This window comes from Hyla sarda, unplaced genomic scaffold (genome assembly GCF_029499605.1).
Source record: "Hyla sarda isolate aHylSar1 unplaced genomic scaffold, aHylSar1.hap1 scaffold_494, whole genome shotgun sequence".
Taxonomy (NCBI): Eukaryota; Metazoa; Chordata; class Amphibia; order Anura; family Hylidae; genus Hyla; species Hyla sarda.
Genome location: NW_026610505.1, coordinates 137,201 through 156,008, shown reverse-complemented (window position 1 = coordinate 156,008; position 18,808 = coordinate 137,201). Strand labels below are relative to the sequence as shown.

At 45.3% G+C, this 18,808-nt stretch overlaps 1 protein-coding gene across 4 annotated transcripts in view; it reads right to left on the bottom strand.

Moving 5' to 3' along the window:
- Positions 1–9,700: 9,700 nt before the first annotated feature.
- Positions 9,701–18,808, bottom strand: part of LOC130337328 (zinc finger protein OZF-like) — an 82,690-nt gene continuing 73,582 nt past the window's right edge. The window contains exons 1-6 of one of the 4 annotated variants that reach the window (XM_056553946.1): positions 17,646–17,932; positions 17,141–17,320; positions 16,924–17,053; positions 14,579–14,676; positions 13,016–13,124; positions 9,707–11,883 (exon numbers count right to left, since the gene is read on the bottom strand). In XM_056553946.1, coding sequence (XP_056409921.1) covers positions 10,616–11,883; positions 13,016–13,124; positions 14,579–14,676; positions 16,924–17,053; positions 17,141–17,320; positions 17,646–17,711 — 1,851 coding nt within the window. In that variant the 5' untranslated portion in view covers positions 17,712–17,932 and the 3' untranslated portion in view covers positions 9,707–10,615. Of the gene's footprint in view, positions 11,884–13,015; positions 13,125–14,332; positions 14,357–14,578; positions 14,677–15,983; positions 16,005–16,923; positions 17,054–17,140; positions 17,321–17,645; positions 17,933–18,808 lie in introns of those variants that run through there. The other 3 variants (XM_056553947.1, XM_056553948.1, XM_056553949.1) reach the window with 3 other exon arrangements.

Genomic DNA, 18,808 nt, shown 5'->3' with positions numbered 1-18,808 from the left:
CTAAGACCAACATTAAAAATGTCAATACCAATAGCAGAAAGGGAAAAAGTCATCTCCATTCAAGAATCGAGCGACTAACCCTAACAACAAAATCCTTCTAAATCAACATGTCTATAAGAAAAATAACCTAGAGAAGGAAGAAAACGAAATAAACAACGATTAACCCGTTTACGAATCTTATTAATGAAGCTCAAATCGAACCAGACCAAGAAGGATCAGGAAAAAAACAAAAATAGTATTAGGAAACCAACGACCCAGTTTAGAAAGGTCCGATCTGATCTCATTAATAAGATCAACGGTTTTTACTCTACCCAAATCATGAGCACCTACATGTAAAATAAATAAGTGGGGTAAAGGATTGGAACGGGACAAAAACAAAATCCATTCAATCACATTCCTCCATCTAAAACCAGGAAAACCGAACCAGAGAAGAGTTACCGTATTTGTATCAAATAATAAATTCATGTGCAGCTTCTAGCAGATGCTCTCTCTCTGGCTGATATGATAAGTTCATCGCCAACAATCCAAACTGTGAATATAAAATCTGAAAAATAAAATCAAATAGACAACTCAGGACAAATATATAAACGGAATCTGTTTGAAGACCATCTACCTAAACGTTGAATAACAGAATCAGAAAGATCTAAATTAAAGACCTCAGTGGCCGCTCCAATCCTAAAAAAGAGTGGGACGTAATATTCAGATGGGATAAACCAAGAAAAGAAATAACAACAAAAAACGTGGTCTCAAATGGCTGGAGGTGCTCAACCCCAAATGCAGTTGTGCATATATACTGGGGGAGCAGATCCTGCCCTTGTAGTCCGTTGCTAGGGGCGATCCCCAGCATAAAAATGCATACAATGGAGGATGCCTGCAGTGGACTACAAGTGCCACAATAGAATCCTACACCAGATCAACGGTGTGGATGTGTAACAATTAGAATACAATACAGAAATGTAGGTGCACTACTGTGGTAGATGTATACAATGACATTGGCTAATCCCTCAACACTGATGTTAAAATTGAGACATTCGCCAGTGTATCCTTATATTAAGGACACACCAGAGCCCGCACACCAACGCCAAGGTTTCTCAGATGGCACGGGACCTAACGCTAACCTACCTGTGCGTAATAAGCAAAAACCAGGGGCCAATGGGCAATTACAGCAGCACTAGGTCGACATGTAGCCTGCTCCCAGTTCCCTCCAGCGTGACTAAGCACACATACAATGGAAGGGGGGAGAGAGGCTACAAGCCAAGAAAAGAAATAGTTTTCTTCAAAATAAAAGAAAATTGGAACCTGGTCAGTGCTGATGAATCTGCATGCATGAAAAATGAACCAGAAGAAGAGCTACGGGAGAAAAGCCAAAGGCGGACAGCCTTAACAGGACAGAAAGGAGAAGAAGGAAAATAATTAATTTTTAGCCAGTGACCAATACCAGATATATCAGTCTTTGATCGCCTAATAAAAATCAAAACATAGCTATCAAAAACTGAAACATACTGAAACAAAAGTGGGAAAGATGAAGAAGAATTCATAGAGGTAAACTCACCAATACGAACAGCAGCAAAAAATGCCAAAATAAAAGCACAATGAAATAAATGAACCTCATAAGAAGAAGAGCATACATTAACAAGAGCACCGACCAGCCTAGCAAGCAATTGAAAGGACACAGGACGTTTAAAGTCTGGGGAAGAATAACGCCTACTGTAACCCCTCAAAAGCTGTTTTACAAAAGAAGAAGAAAAAGGAGAACTAACATCAGATAACCTAAAAATAAATGTATACCAGATATGTATTTATTAATATAAGACACAGAAAGGTTATTAGAAAAAAAGGTTACATAAAAAAGAAACAGACAAGTTAATATGGGTAGAAAACTGATCAGCGCTGACACTACTACAAAAACCTTTCCAATGTTTCCATGCAGCTGCATAATAAACCCAGGTAGAATGTGATAGAGAACCCAGAAGAAAATCAAAAAACAATCGAAGATGAAGTTCCACAATTCCGGAGGACAAGGGACGCCCAATAGGTCTGCACTTGGGTTCAGCTTCTGAAACTGTGGAAAATCAAATCTAGATAAAGCATCAGCAGAGACATTTCGGCTACCTTCAATAAAAGTGGCTTTTAACCAAATGTTATGACGAAGGCATAAAAGAACAATTCTAGCAGATTGACAATTGATACAGAAGACAACACCTTTGTTATCAGAGTGGAGAAGAATTCTATGATTAGTAAGAAGAGAACCCCATAAAGATAAAGCAACTAAAACAGGAAAGAGTTCAAGTAACATAATATTCCTGGTAGCTCCAGAAACATGTCAACATACAGGCCAGGATTCAGCTGACCAACGGTCATTAAAAATAACACCATAACCAGCTGAACCGGCGGCATCAGAGAAAAAGTGAAGAGAATCAGAACTGGAAAATTCGGACTGCCATACACTGCAACCATTAAAAGATGAAAGGAATTTAGACAAAATGCCTAGATCAGCTTTAAGAGCTGAAGAAATTCTGATGAGAGAAAAAGAAGATTTGAATCCCCTTGTAGCTGCATAAATACGTTTAGAAAAAAACTCTAGCCATAGGAATGATCCTAGAGGCAAAATTCAAAAGTCCAAGTAACGATTGGACTTCACGAAGGGTGGCTTTGTCCTTAGAAAGCATAGAATTAATCACATAGGACAAGCGAGAAACTTTATCCTGAGGCAAACTGAACTCCATGGCAACAGAATCTATGCGAATGCCAAGGAACTCAATGCTTGTAGCAGGATAAACAGTCTTTTCAATAGCAAGTGGAACTCCGAAATGTGAACAAAGCAGCTCAAAAGAGGAGAGCAAACGGGAACAAATTAAAGAATTAGCGGGACCAACAAAAAGGAAATCCTCTAAATAATGCAAAAGTGAATGGCAGCCCGAAAAATAGCGTACAGACCAATGTAAAAAAAAGAGGAAAAAGATTCAAAGTAAGACCAAGACAGAGCAAAACCCACTGGAAGGCATTTATCAAAATAAAGAGAGTCATTAAAGAAAAAAACAAGAGAATTAAAACCAGAGGGATGAACAGGAAGGAGACGAAAGGCAGATTTAATATCAGCTTTGGCAAGTAAAGCACCCTTTCCAGCAGAACGTAAGACCGACAGGGCGTCATCAAAAGACGCATAATTAACCGAAGCCATAGACCTGTCAATCTCATCATTCAAAGAAAGGTGTTCAGAAAAAGACAAGTGATGAATAATACGAAATTAGAATAATTAGAAGACTTTTTTGGTACCACACCCAAAGGAGAAACACGAAAAGGAAAAAATGGAGAAGAAGAGAAAGGTCCCGCAATTCGACCAAGTGACAACTCAAAGAAGGAACGAAAAAAACATCACTGAAACCAGAGAAAATACATTTAGCTATCTCCTTGTTTGGAAACACTTTAGAAACGGAATTAGGTTTTCCAGAATCACTGGTGTTGGTGCTTTTTGAAGTAGAGTCCTTAAAAGTAAATGACTGGAGCTTTTTAAAGGATCTAGACAAGGAATGGGAACCACCACAGAATGCACATTCGTGTTTGTATTTGCAATTATTGGGCCATTTGCAGGAACCTTCATTAAAAGGTAAAACACAATCTTTTACGGATTGATGATTGAGTAACGGATAGGGGACGAAAGGAAGGAGGCCTATGAGGAGTAATAAGACTAAGCCAAAGGCCAACATCTTTTTGACCGAATTTTAAATTAGGGTAAAAAACAAGCTTTTGGCGAAAATTAATATCATAGTGAAACCATGATAAACCACCAAAGGTTCTAAAAGCCTCCAAAACCGTTTCAACATGTCTGAATAAGCCAGAGCAAAAGGTGAGGCTTTTTCTCACCCAAGACCGAAGCATAAATGCAAAAAGCATTTAACCAGTTATTGAAACGGGGAGGGGACCTCTTATCGTCATCCTTCAAATCTTTATCTTTATCCAAAACCAGATCTTTAGAAGGATGGGACAAGACTCATGATATCAACATATTCAAGGTTCCACATTTTTTCTTTTATCTGACTGCTAAGGTAAAAACCTAAGGGGGACAAGTCACAAGGCATGCTCTCCTTCAAAAATGCCTGCCTAACACCAGCCCCCCTTTCTAAAACCGGCTGAACAAGAGAAGAATCTGCTGAATTTGAAAAATAAAAAATAATCATTAGGAGCAGACCAAACTCCAGCAGTGGAGTTTCTAGCAGCCATGAAGCTGTCAAAAAATTTAAAAAATGTGTCCCTTAAATTAACAAAAGAAGAATAGTCAGCATGAGGAACATCAGTCATAGGAGATAAAACAGGAGGATAGTTGTCTCACCACCAGCAGGCTGTTGTTGCAGGTGGCCACCATCACCGAGGCTCGCGCTGGCAACGGCAGCAGGAGATCTGGAAGCCGTTGCAGAGGGGCCCAAATTCACATGCTGAGATGCAGGATCCAATCCAGGATATGGCACCCCAGCAGAAGAAGAAAGACAGGCTGAAGAAGAAGGAGGATCATGGCACTGACCTCTTGAAGCCACTCTATGCCTGCTACCAGCCACAGGGGCAGGAGGCGGAGTGTATCCTCTGTTACGGCGAGTCCTGCTTCTTGTCGTCCGAACTGGAGATCTGCGGGATGCAGGAGGAACCAGATCTGCTGGAGAGGACTGACAGGCAGAACGGAGGACAGCCGAGGGTACTGATGGGGCTTCTAGAATGGAAGAAGGCTGACAGGCAGTGCGGAGGACAGCCCTGGGTCCTGAAGGGGCCTCATGAAGGACAGGAGGCCCAACCAATAATAGGGGTCCTGGCTGCTTCATATCACCGATGACGGCGGGGGAAGAATCATCAGGCTGAGACGAAAGGCAGTGGCGCAGCCATGACACTCCCCCTTAAGATTCGGCCCTGTGAAGGATTTCGGAGAATACGTCCTCCATGAAGATAATGGGCGTGAAGCAAGAAAATTGAAGAGATGAAGAACGGAGGTCCTCTTTGCAGCTTGAAAACCGCCATCTGTAGCGCAAGACGCGGGGATGCAATAAATAAACTTCACAAGGTACCTCGAGAGGTGGCTAGCCAATCATTTAAGAGATAACTGTTAATGCACATGAATAAACAGTTATTATTATAATTTTTTTTTTTACTTTATTTAAATATATATATATAATAACAATAGACCAATGAATAAAAATTGTGGTTTACCCAAACACTGAACCCAATATGGGTTCATGTTTCCATGGTCCCCCAATTCTTATTCATTGGGGTCCTTACAGGAGGTGAGGGAATTCCTGCAGGGAAACAGATGCAAGTTTTCTGACCTATCGGACCGCACTCACCTAATAAAACACTATACCAAAATGGAGCCTCACAGTAAAATAAACCTAAAGCCATAGAGGATTCCAGAAGCGCGTAGGGAGGTAATGTCCTCTGTGGTCAAGCGCATGATTAGGTGTCAGAGGAGTCTACTAGTGAATGGTCTAGTCCCATTGTGCTAATCCCAAAGCCCAATGGGACGTGGAGATTCTGTGATGACATCAGAGAATTAAATGAGGTCTCAAAGTTCGATGTATACTAGTGATGAGCAGCAGGGGCCATATACGAATTTGTGATATTTTGCGAATATATTGACAATTATTTGTCCTATGTTTGCGAAATTCGCATATTCGCTATGTTTGTTCACTTTTTTTCCATGTGAAAATTTGCATGGAAAATTGCATAAAAATTTGCATGTGAAAAAAAAAACCACCAAAAAAAACTAACATTCGTCATTACGAATATATATTGCACTATATTCTAAATATTCGCAAAATCGCGAAGTGCCGATATTCATGATAAAAATTTGCATTACGAATATTCGTGCTCAACACTAATGCATACCCCATGTCCCAGGTAGATGACCTTATTGAGAGGCTTGGGAGGGCAAGGTACATCACAACACTTGACCTTACAAATGGTTAATGGCAGATACTGTTATCTGAGGAGGCTAAAGAGAAGACTGCATTCTCCACTCCAGAAGGCCTGTTCCAGTATGTTGTGATGCCATTTGGGTTACACGGGGCCCCTGCTACATTTCAGGGGCTGATGGATCTAATCTTGAGACCAAATCGTAATTATGCTGCTGCTTACCTGGACCATGTGGTCATTTTTGGACCAAGGTACAGGCTGTGTTAGACGCCATCAGTGATGCAGCTTAACCATAAACCCTGAGAAATGTGCATTGGGTCTAGAGGAAGCAAAATACATTGGTTGTATTATTGGTAGAGGGCTGGATAAACCCCAGATCAATAAGATCGTGGCCATACAGAACTGGCTCAGGCCATTAATAAAAGAAACAGGTGTTTCCGGGTACTACCGTCTGTTTGCGCCCAACTTTGCCTCAATTGCTTCACCATTGACAGACTTAACAAAGGGCGGTAAGTCAGTAATGGTGAAGTGGAGCCCAGAGGCAGAAAAGGCTTTTCAGAGCCTAAAGTCGGCCCTGTGTGAACAGCCAGCGCTTGTTTCCCCAGATTTCAGCAAACAGTTTCTGGTCCAGACGGAGGCGTCAGGTTTGGGTCCTGTCACAAGTGGTAAATGAGGAAGGACACCCAGTAATGGACCTGAGAAGAAAACTGACCCCAGCAGAGAAAAATTCTGCCATAGTGGAAAGAGATTGTTATCAAGTGGGCACCGGAGTCCCCGAAATCTTATCTGCTGCGGAGAGAATGTGTGTTGGTGACAGAACATGCTCCTCTGGATGAAACAAAGAGAAATGCAAGAAGGACCAGATGGTTTCTCTCCTTACAACATTGCAGTTTTGAAGTGGAACATGGACCAGGAAAATTACAAGGGAATGCAGAAGTATTGTCCAGGGTGTACTGTATGGTCACTAAAAATCCCCCGACCTCTGGTCTGAAGAAGAGGGGGGGAATATGTGGTATAGTGTACGGGAAAGTGGTGGATGGGGTGTAGATCTCACCTGGTTTCCTTAGCCAGGCACGATAAAGGAAATCCAGAAGGATAGGCTGCTTTAGCAGAGCAGAGTCTGCTGGGGATCTATTGCTTACATTTCATGGTCTGGATTTCCTGGACTAGACGACAGGTTGGATGTGGGAGTGCACCAGTCCACACCCCTAGTCTACTACGGGTTTCCATAATCCAAGGTGTTCTCATGTGAGGCTTCCTGTGCTGATTGCTGACAGTCCTTTGAGCTGAGTCTGTCTATGATAAAACACATTGAATACTAACATATCTGGCACGTACATATATTGGATCTATATAACAGTATCTACAGGGTGGTCCATTTATATGGATACACCTTAATAAAATGGGAATGGTTGGTGATATTAACTTCCTGTTTGTGGCACATTAGTATATGTGAGGGGGGGGGGAAACTTTTCAAGATGGGTGGTGACCATGGTGGCCATTTTGAAGTCGGCCATTTTGAATCCAACTTTTGTTTTTTCAATAGGAAGAGGGTCATGTGACACAAACTTATTGGGAATTTCACAAGAAAAACAATGATGTGCTTGGTTTTAACGTAACTTTATTCTTTCATGAGTTATTTACAAGTTTCTGACCACTTATAAAATGTGTTCAATGTGCTGCCCATTGTGTTGGATTGTCAATGCAACCCTCTTCTCTATATACTACTATATACACCGCAGGAGAAATGCTACCACAGGCTTCCAGTATCTGTATACACTGCTATATACTACTATATACACATCGCAGGAGAAATGCTAGCACAGGCTTCCAGTATCTGTATACACTGCTATATACTACTATATACACCGCAGGTGAAATGCTAGCACAGGCTTCCAGTATCTGTATACACTGCTATATACTACTATATACACCGCAGGAGAAATGCTAGCACAGGCTTCCAGTATCTGTATACACTGCTATATACTACTATATACACACCGCAGGAGAAATGCTAGCACAGGCTTCCAGTTTCTGTATACACTGCTATATACTTGTTACGCCGAGCGCTCCGGGTCCCCGCTCCTCCCCGGAGCGCTCGCTACACTATCGTTACTGCAGCGCCCCGGTCAGATCCACTGACCGGGTGCGCTGCGATACCGCCTCCAGCCGGGATGCGATTCGCCATGCGGGTGGCGCCCGCTCGCGATGCGCACCCCGGCTCCCGTACCTGACTCGCTCTCCGTCGGTCCTGTCCCGGCGCGCGCGGCCCCGCTCCCTAGGGCGCGCGCGCGCCGGGTCTCTGCGATTTAAAGGGCCACTGCGCCGCTGATTGGCGCAGTGGTTCTAATTAGTGTGTTCACCTGTGCACTCCATATATATACCTCACTTCCCCTTCACTCCCTCGCCGGATCTTGTTGCCCTTGTGCCTAGTGAAAGCGTTCCCTTGTGTGTTCCTAGCCTGTGTTCCAGACCTCCTGCCGTTGCCCCTGACTACGATCCTTGCTGCCTGCCCCGACCTTCTGCTACGTCCGACCTTGCTTCTGTCTACTCCCTTGTACCGCGCCTATCTTCAGCAGTCAGAGAGGTTGAGCCATTGCTAGTGGATACGACCTGGTCACTACCGCCGCAGCAAGACCATCCCGCTTTGCGGCGGGCTCTGGTGAATACCAGTAGTGACTTAGAACCGGTCCACTAGCACGGTCCACGCCAATCCCTCTCTGGCACAGAGGATCCACCTCCTGCCAGCCGGCATCGTGACAATACTACTATATACACCGCAGGAGAAATGCTAGCACAGGCTTCCAGTATCTGTATACACTGCTATATACTACTATATACACCGCAGGAGTAATGCTAGCACAGGCTTCCAGTATCCATAGTTTCAGGTGCTGCAGAATGGGCAAAACAAAAATTGGAACAGTTTACGCAGAAGATTTTGTTCAGTGATGAGGAAACTTTTATGTGAATGGTGAAGTTAACAAACAAAACCACCGCTATTGGTCTGACACTAACCACATTGGATAGATCCCTCCAAGACTGTGGGAACACAAAAATTGATGGTATGGTGTGGTATATGGGGTACAAAGATAGTGGGGCCATTCTTCATCAATGGAAACCTCAAGGCCACTGGATATGCGAAATTGCTCCATGATGATGATGTTTCTCTCTTTATGCGCTGAAGTTGCACATTCCCTGAGTTTTTCCAGCAAGATGGTGACCACCACATTATGGGTGTCAGGTCCGAGCATTCCTAGATGAACAGTTTCCTGGAAAGTGGATTGGTCGTCTTGGGCCAGTTGAATGGCCCCCAAGGGCTCCGGATCTGACCCCCTTAGACTTTTATCTTTTGGGGTAATCTGAAGGCAATTGTCTATGCTGGGAAGATACGAGATGTGCAGCACCTGAAACTTTGGATACTAGAAGCCTGTGCTAGCATTTCTCCTGCGGTGTATATAGTAGTATATAGCAGTGTATACGGATACTGGAAGCCTGTGCTAGCATTTCTCCTGTGGTGTATATGGTAGTATATAGCAGTGTATACGGATACTGGAATCCTGTGCTAGCATTTCACCTGCGGTGTATATAGCAGTATATAGAGAAGAGGGTTGCATTGACAATCCAACACAATGGGCAGCACATTGAACACATTTTATAAGTGAAACTTGTAAATAACTCATGAAAGAATAAAGTTACGTTAAAACCAAACACATTAATGTTTTTCTTGTGAAATTCCCAATAAGTTTGATGTGTCACATGACCCTCTTCCTATTCAAAAACAAAAGTTGGATTCAGAATGGTCGACTTCAAAATGGCCGCCATGGTCACCACCCATCTTGAAAAGTTTCCCCCCCCCCCCCACATATACTAATGTGCCACAAACAGGAAGTTATCACCAACCATTCCCATGTTATTAAGGTGTATCCATAGAAATGGCGCACCCTGTACAATACCGTTCGGCTTGACCTCCATATACAATATGGCTCGGCTTGACCTCCATATACAATACGGCTCGGCTTGACCTCTATATACAATACCGCTTGGCTTGACCTCCACATGTATTGACATTCACCTTATCCGCACGTTCATGTGAACAGACAGCTCTAGTGGTGAAGACTTTTTGATCACTTTTTCTGTGTTTTTTGGAATGCAATGTATATCTGGGATCTGTATTATCCCTGATCCCGGCCCCTGACAGAGTGTATTCTATACAGATCAGCTCCTGAGCCCGCTCCATGTAAGTTATGTAGCCATCAGCTGGTTAGGATCCGTGACTATTCCATGGCTAATACAGGGATTCACATTGTTACCGACCTGAGAATATGTGCCGCCCTGGATCTCCTACTGAAGAATGCTCAGAGGCGGTACGCAGGGGTTCTCTTATTTATGGGGCATGTGACCCGGTTTGTTCCTCATGTCCATGATTATCTGAGGACAGTAAGTCACCCGAGTCTATAGAGTGAGGCGGGAGCCAGTGGCTCAGAGACTTCTCCGATCTAAGCATTGGGGTCGTCGGGTGTTTCTCCTGTTCTGGGTTTCCTCTGGGTCCTCCTGCCCTCCACATAACACACTGATCGAACGGAATATTCTAGTACTAGATAAATTAATAAAATAACTAAACTAAACAGGTTTTGCTGAGTTCAGGCTTTTATTCTGGCTGCCGACAGATTTTTCTCCCCATAAGATTTCCCTGCATTACATTCATAAAAAGCTTTGGCTTCTATTGGCTTTTCTGGTGGGCGACCAGATCTGGATTCTGGGTAACATGGCCATCAAACTCAGGCTGGGACAACCGGGTATCCCCGGAGTGAATTTTAAGGTGTCCAATAAGACCGGCTTTCTGGGTAAAACCTTTCCCACATTCTGAACATGAAAATGGCTTCTCCAGTTTATGTATTCTCTGGTGTCTTACAAGATACGATTTCTGGGTAAAACAAAGCCCACATTCTGAACATGCATATGGTTTCTCTCCTGTGTGAATTCTCTGATGTTGAACCAGGCCAGACTTTTTGGTAAAACCCTTACCACATTCACGACACAAAAAAGGTCTCTCTCCTGTGTGAATTCTCTGATGGTCAACTAGATCTGACTTCTGAGTGAAACGTTTCTCGCATTCTGAACACGAGAATAACTTGTGTCCTGTGTGAATCCTCTGGTGCCTCACAAGGAATGATCTCTGAGTATAACAGTTCCCACATTCAGAACATAAAAATGGCTTCTCCCCTGTGTGGATCTTCTGGTGGTGAACTAGTCTGGATATCTTGTTAAAGCATTTTCCACATTCTGAACATAAAAACGGCCTTTCTCCTGTATGGATAACCTGATGCTGAACAAGAATTGATTTCTGGGAAAAACATTTCCCACATTCCGAACAAGAGAAGGGTTTCTCCCCGGTATGAATTCTCTGATGTCCCATAAGATTTGTTTTGTTGGCAAAATGTTTCCCACATTCTAAACATGAAAAGGGCTTTTCTCCTGTGTGGAACCTGTGGTGTTTGATAACATCTGATTTCTTGACAAAACATTTTCCGCACTCAGAACACACAAATGGCTTCTCTACTGTGTGAATCTTCTGATGTTTAACAAGATTTGACTTGTTAGCGAGACATTTACCACATTCTTCACAGGAAAATGGTCTCTCTCCTTTGTGAATTCTCTGATGATGTATAAGATTTGATTGACGAGTAAAACTTTTCCCACACAGTGTGCACAAAAACTTCTTCAGAACTTTAGGGCTCTTCAAAAGATTACAGCTGGTCTGGTGAATAAGGCATTTCCTGCATTCATAAGACTGAAGTTCCTTGATGTTCCCGGGTGTCTGCTGATGAATACGAATATAGTCTTCCTCATGTTGGCTCGGCTCTGTGACTCTAGATGGCGGCTCCTGGTTATGGGGGGACAGGTATCTGCTGTTGTTTCCGGAAACTTCTGTGAAGGTTTTATCATCTGAAGACTCTGGAGGGATTTTCTTCACTTCAATTTCACAATCTGGAAATGTTAAGAGATTTCCTGTCAAATCCTGACTGTCACCTTCTGGGGATAAAATAAGGTTTAAAATACTGTAAGAGAGTAGGACCACCTGCAGGGTCACTCGTAGGGTCACTTGTAGGATCACTGATAGGGTCACTCACAGGGTCACTGGTGGGGTCACTCGTAGGGTCACTGGTGGGGTCACTCGTAGGGTCACTTATAGGATCACTGATAGGGTCACACCTAGAATATATGCTGTGTATTCTTTTATGAGCAGATATACAGGGAGTTCGTGCAGTGAGGTTCGGAGGCGCTGATGTGACTGTGACACGGACCGACCTCCAAACCTTGTGGTGCACACGCTGCCGCCCTTGTGTTTGCTCACAAGAGAATATACAGTATATCTCTCACTGTGCAGCATGAAATACCTGTGTATACGCTCCTTGTGACCCTTCCCAGTTGAATTAACATCTTGTACATTTCCGTGAAGATTCCGTAACACTTCGGCCGTGTTCACACGTGGGTAATTCCACCAAAGATTCTGGAGCAGCAGAGTCCTGGTGAATTTAAAGGGATTCTGCTGCTCTATGCACACGGCGGTGGCTACGTTTCTGCCACAGAAATTCCATTTTCCATGTCTGCAGAGAGAATTATCCTGTTCATTCTTTCTGTAGACTCCGCACAGAATGCATAGCCGTATACATACATTCCGGACGTGTGAACATGGCCTTAGGCTACATTCATACTGCCGTCATGATCCTGCCCGTTCTTCAGCCATTATCAATAACTAATAACGGACATATCGAGAGAGTGACTACGGTAGATGTGAAAGGGGCTTTAGTGTCAGGACACATCTCTCCCGTGTGATGTTAAGATCTGGTGGAGAGACATAACCCCATGCCGGGTGGTCAGGTTGCTGAGGCAATTGTATGGTGAGATTCATGAGATACAATCTAGTGCACTGGAATATTTGACCTTACTTTGCTATGCTGTAGTGGCTGCATCTCCCCAGTATATCTCCACCTGCTCCTCTACCATAAGGACCCATCACCTATCTCTGAGCTGAGCCCCTTGGTATGAGGACTCTGTGTGTCCATTTCTGATTACTCTACCCCAGCTCCTGACCTTGTACTCAGAGGATATCCCTCACCTGGGCGGATCTCTATGGGGATCTCCTCCTCCTTATATAGGGGATCGTTCATTCCATAGATCTCTTCCTCCTCCATAACTTCTACTTTAATATCCATCAGATCTTCTCCCTGTTTTATCGTGAGGATGAAATAAATTTACCAGAAGAAACATGGAGGAGTCTCCCAGGAACATTGTATGTAAGAGAACTACAAGTCACAGATGATTACAGCTCAGCTAAACATACCTGATCATCCTGTAGGACATTGTCCCCTCCATCTACCTGATCATCCTGTAGGACATTGTCCTCTCCATCTACCTGATCATCCTGTAGGACATTGTCCTCTCCCTCTACCTGATCATCCTGTAGGACATTGTCCTCTCCATCTACCTGATCATCCTGTAGGACATTGTCCTCTCCATCTACCTGATCATCCTGTAGGACATTGTCCTCTCCATCTACCTGATCATCCTGTAGGACATTGTCCTCTCCATCTACCTGATCATCCTGTAGGACATTGTCCTCTCCATCTACCTGATCATCCTGTAGGACATTGTCCTCTCCATCTACCTGATCATCCTGTAGGACATTGTCCTCTCTACCCGATCATCCTGTAGGACATTGTCCTCTCCATCTACCTGATCATCCTGTAGGACATTGTCCTCTCCATCTACCTGATCATCCTGTAGGACATTGTCCTCTCCATCTACCTGATCATCCTGTAGGACATTGTCCTCTCCATCTACCTGATCATCCTGTAGGACATTGTCCTCTCCATCTACCTGATCATCCTGTAGGACATTGTCCTCTCCATCTACCTGATCATCCTGTAGGACATTGTCCTCTCTACCTGATCATCCTGTAGGACATTGTCCTCTCCATCTACCTGATCATCCTGTAGGACATTGTCCTCTCTACCCGATCATCCTGTAGGACATTGTCCTCTCCATCTACCTGATCATCCTGTAGGACATTGTCCTCTCTACCCGATCATCCTGTAGGACATTGTCCTCTCTACCCGATCATCCTGTAGGACATTGTCCTCTCTACCCGATCATCCTGTAGGACATTGTCCTCTCCATCTACCTGATCATCCTGTAGGACATTGTCCTCTCCATCTACCTGATCATCCTGTAGGACATTGTCCTCTCCATCTACCAGATCATCCTGTAGGACATTGTCCTCTCCATCTACCTGATCATCCTGTAGGACATTGTCCTCTCCATCTACCTGATCATCCTGTAGGACATTGTCCTCTCCATCTACCTGATCATCCTGTAGGACATTGTCCTCTCCATCTACCTGATCATCCTGTAGGACATTGTCCTCTCCATCTACCTGATCATCCTGTAGGACATTGTCATCTCCATCTACCTGATCATCCTGTAGGACATTGTCCTCTCCATCTACCTGATCATCCTGTAGGACATTGTCCTCTCCATCTACCTGATCATCCTGTAGGACATTGTCCTCTCCATCTACCTGATCATCCTGTAGGACATTGTCCTCTCGATCTACTGATCATCCTGTAGGACATTGTCCTCTCCATCTTCTGATCATCCTGTAGGACATTGTCCTCTCTACCTGATCATCCTGTAGGACATCGTCATCTCCCCCCGGACAGTGCTGGGAATCCAGAGGAGCAGGACATCTCTCTGGTGGGTTCTTCTTCCTGGATCCATCTGTAGGAGACACACAGTGACTGAATACATTGTGTAGATGATCAGATGATGGGGGCTGTCATGGTTGGCAGATCTGTACATGAGATGGACACAAGAAGATGGGGGGTGGGGGTGTGTGCTGACCAAAGGAATGCAAGTTATTCCTGCTGTCCACCTCAGGTCTGGGGGAAGACACCTTGGAGACGCTGGAGGTGCCCCCCCCCTACTGGAATCTAGGAAGATAAGAAAAGCTGGGGATTCAGGCTTGGTCGGGCAGCAGTGGGGCTGCCTGACCACTGGGTCGTTCCCCCAATGGGCTTGGTGTCTTGGAGGCAGTGGTCGCCACTTGGCGCTATGCCAGTGTTAGGTTAGGGACCCACTCTGACTAGGTGGCCTTGATGTGGCGAGTGGGCTTGTACTTGTATTATGCTGAGAAGCAAATAGATCAAAATACACATGGTGGATGTGCGGCTGATTTTCTAAATTTTTATTGTGGATTCAGTCAGTTGCTGTGATGATCTCTGGGGTAAGAGTTACTGCTAGCACAACACTGCCCTGGAGATTGTGCCCCAGAACCTGGAGAATTGTTGGGATAGAGGAGCTGAGGCTGAGGCCGCCCTCTGGAACAAGGAATCGTGTTGGAGTTACCTGAGAACTGAGAGAGTAGTGAATGCATGGAATAGCCTTCCTGCAGAAGTGGTCGCTGCAAATACAGTGAAGGAGTTTAAACATGCATGGGATAAGCATAAGGCTATCCTTCATATAAGATAGGGCCCTGGACTATTCATAGTATTCAGATTATTGGGCAGACTAGATGGGCCAAATGGTTCTTATCTGCCGACACATTCTGTTTCTATGTTTCTGAGGAGCGGATGTGAGGACCGGACATCCCAGGAGACCTGAGGGACCACTAGACGTGGAGCTGCTATCTGTGGACAATATATTAGAGTGTGGAGTGTTGGATCCGGAGCTGAATCCTGGTATCTGCAGTTTGTTCCTTCCCCTGTGCCCAGTTACTGTGCCCTTCCGTTGCCCCTTGTTTGCCCAGATGCCGGATCACCCCCTCATCCTATGGATTGTGTTTTGTGATTTCTGCCAATAAACCTCGGTGCTGTTCTCCCATCTCCTGCTCTTTTGTTTGTGTGAAAATCCCTAAGAGTTGAACCCCGTCACAGGGGATCTAGGGGCCCCAATACTGCTCTCTCCTTTACCATCACTGTGAGTCTCCTCTTACCCAGTGGTGATGTTTGGGGCCGGTGGTGTACAGTAAATATATGTTACCCAGTGGTGATGTTGGGGGCCGGTGGTCTATAATAAATATATCTTACCCAGTGGTGATGTTCGGGGCCGGTGGTGTATAATAAATATATCTTACCCAGTGGTGATGTTCGGGGCCGGTGGTATATAATAAATATATCTTACCCAGTGGTGATGTTCGGGGCCGGTGGTCTATAATAAATATATCTTACCCAGTGGTGATGTTGGGGGCCGGTGGTCTATAATAAATATATCTTACCCAGTGGTGATGTTTGGGGCCGGTGGTGTATAATAAATATATCTTACCCAGTGGTGATGTTTGGGGCCGGTGGTCTATAATAAATATATCTTACCCGGTGGTGATGTTGGGGGCCGGTGGTCTATAATAAATATATCTTACACAGTGGTGATGTGAGGGGCCGGTGGTCTATAATAAATATATCTTACCCGGTGGTGATGTTGGGGGCCGGTGGTCTATAATAAATATATCTTACCCAGTGGTGATGTGAGGGGCCGGTGGTCTATAATAAATATATCTTACACAGTGGTGATGTTGGGGGCCGGTGGTCTATAATAAATATACCTTACCCAGTGGTGATGTTCGAGGCCGGTGGTCTATAATAAATATATCTTACCCAGTGGTGATGTTCGGGGCCGGTGGTCTATAATAAATATATCTTACCCAGTGGTGATGTTGGGGGCCGGTGGTCTATAATAAATATATCTTACCCAGTGGTGATGTTCGGGGCCGGTGGTCTATAATAAATATATCTTACCCAGTGGTGATGTTGGGGGCCGGTGGTCTATAATAAATATATCTTACCCAGTGGTGATGTTCGGGGCCGGTGGTCTATAATAAATATATCTTACCCAGTGGTGATGTTCGGGGCCGGTGGTCTATAATAAATATATCTTACCCAGTGGTGATGTTGGGGGCCGGTGGTCTATAATAAATATATCTTACCCAGTGGTGATGTTGGGGGCCGGTGGTCTATAATAAATATATCTTACCCAGTGGTGATGTTCGGGGCCGGTGGTCCTCCATCATGACTATGTCCTGGTACAGATCCTTGTGTCCTTCTATATACTCCCACTCCTCCATGGAGAAATAGACAGTGACATCCTGACACCTTATAGGAACCTGACACACACAATGATCCAGTCATCATCCAGACCCATCATCCCTTGTGTTCCTGTATAATGTCCCAGCATTCCCAGCAGCGCTCACCTCTCCAGTCAGCAGCTCCATCATCTTGTGGGTGAGTTCTAGGATCTTCTGCTCATTGTTCCTCTCAGGTATCAGTGAGGGAGGTGGAGGCTCCGTGATGGGGCCCCGGGCCCTGCTCCATCCTCCTGACCTGCTGGGGGCCACACACTCTCCAGATGTCTTCTTCACTACTGTGTAATCCTGAGTATGGAGAGACCCCGATAAATATCCCTATATACAGACCCCTCACCTCTCCGGTCATGTCCTGTATTATCCCTAGAGATAAGAGGTCATGTGACCATTTCCCACAATCCCTCACCTCTCCGGTCATGTCCTGTATTATCCCTAGAGATAAGAGGTCATGTGACCATTTCCCACAATCCCTCACCTCTCCGGTCATGTCCTGTATTATCCCTAGAGATAAGAGGTCATGTGACCATTTCCCACAATCCCTCACCTCTCCGGTCATGTCCTGTATTATCCCTAGAGATAAGAGGTCATGTGACCATTTCCCACAATCCCTCACCTCTCCGGTCAGCAGGTAGATGATCTCCAGGCTGAGCTCTAGGATCCTCTCGGTGGTCGGTGACATTCCTCTATAGATCCTATATATACGGCGCTGGAGTTTTCCTTCTCTTCAGGATATATTCGGGGGGCGTCCTGTCCCCTCTATAAAGCCCCTGTGTGCATTGTGTACAGGTGTATAAAGAACTACAAGTCCCACAATAACCAGGAGCAAGATGTTACATCCTGGAGGCTGAAGGACCTGTGATGATGTCATGGCCATGTGACCGCTCATGTGTGTGGGAGGAGTCAGGCTGTGCCATGTGACCGGTCATGTGTGTGGGAGGAGTCAGGCTGTGCCATGTGACCGCTCATGTGTGTGGGAGGAGTCAGGCTGGGTCATGTGATCGCTCATGTGTGTGGGAGGAGTCAGGCTGGGTCATGTGATCGCTCCTTCCAGGAATCCAGACAATACAGCTCCGCACCGTACACTGTATACACACGGCTCCGCACCGTACACTGTATATACACGGCTCCGCACCGTACACTGTATATACACACACGGCTCCGCACTGTACACTGTATATACACACACGGCTCCGCCCCGTACACTGTATACACACACGGCTCCGCACCGTACACTGTATACACACGGCTCCGCACCGTACACTGTATACACACACGGCTCCGCACCGTACACTGTATATACACACGGCTCCGCAACGTACACTGTATACACACACGGCTCCGCACCGTACACTGTATATACACACGGCTCCGCCCCGTACACTGTATACACACACGGCTGAGCACCGTACACTGTATATACACACGGCTCCGCCCCGTACACTGTATACACACACGGCTCCGCACCGTACACTGTATACACACACGGCTCCGCACCGTACACTGTATACACACGCGGCTCCGCACCGTACACTGTATACACACACGGCTCCGCACCGTACACTGTATATACACACGGCTCCGCACCGTACACTGTATACACACACGGCTCCGCACCGTACACTGTATACACACACGGCTCCGCACCGTACACTGTATATACACACGGCTCCGCAACGTACACTGTATACACACACGGCTCCGCACCGTACACTGTATATACACACGGCTCCGCCCCGTACACTGTATACACACACGGCTGAGCACCGTACACTGTAT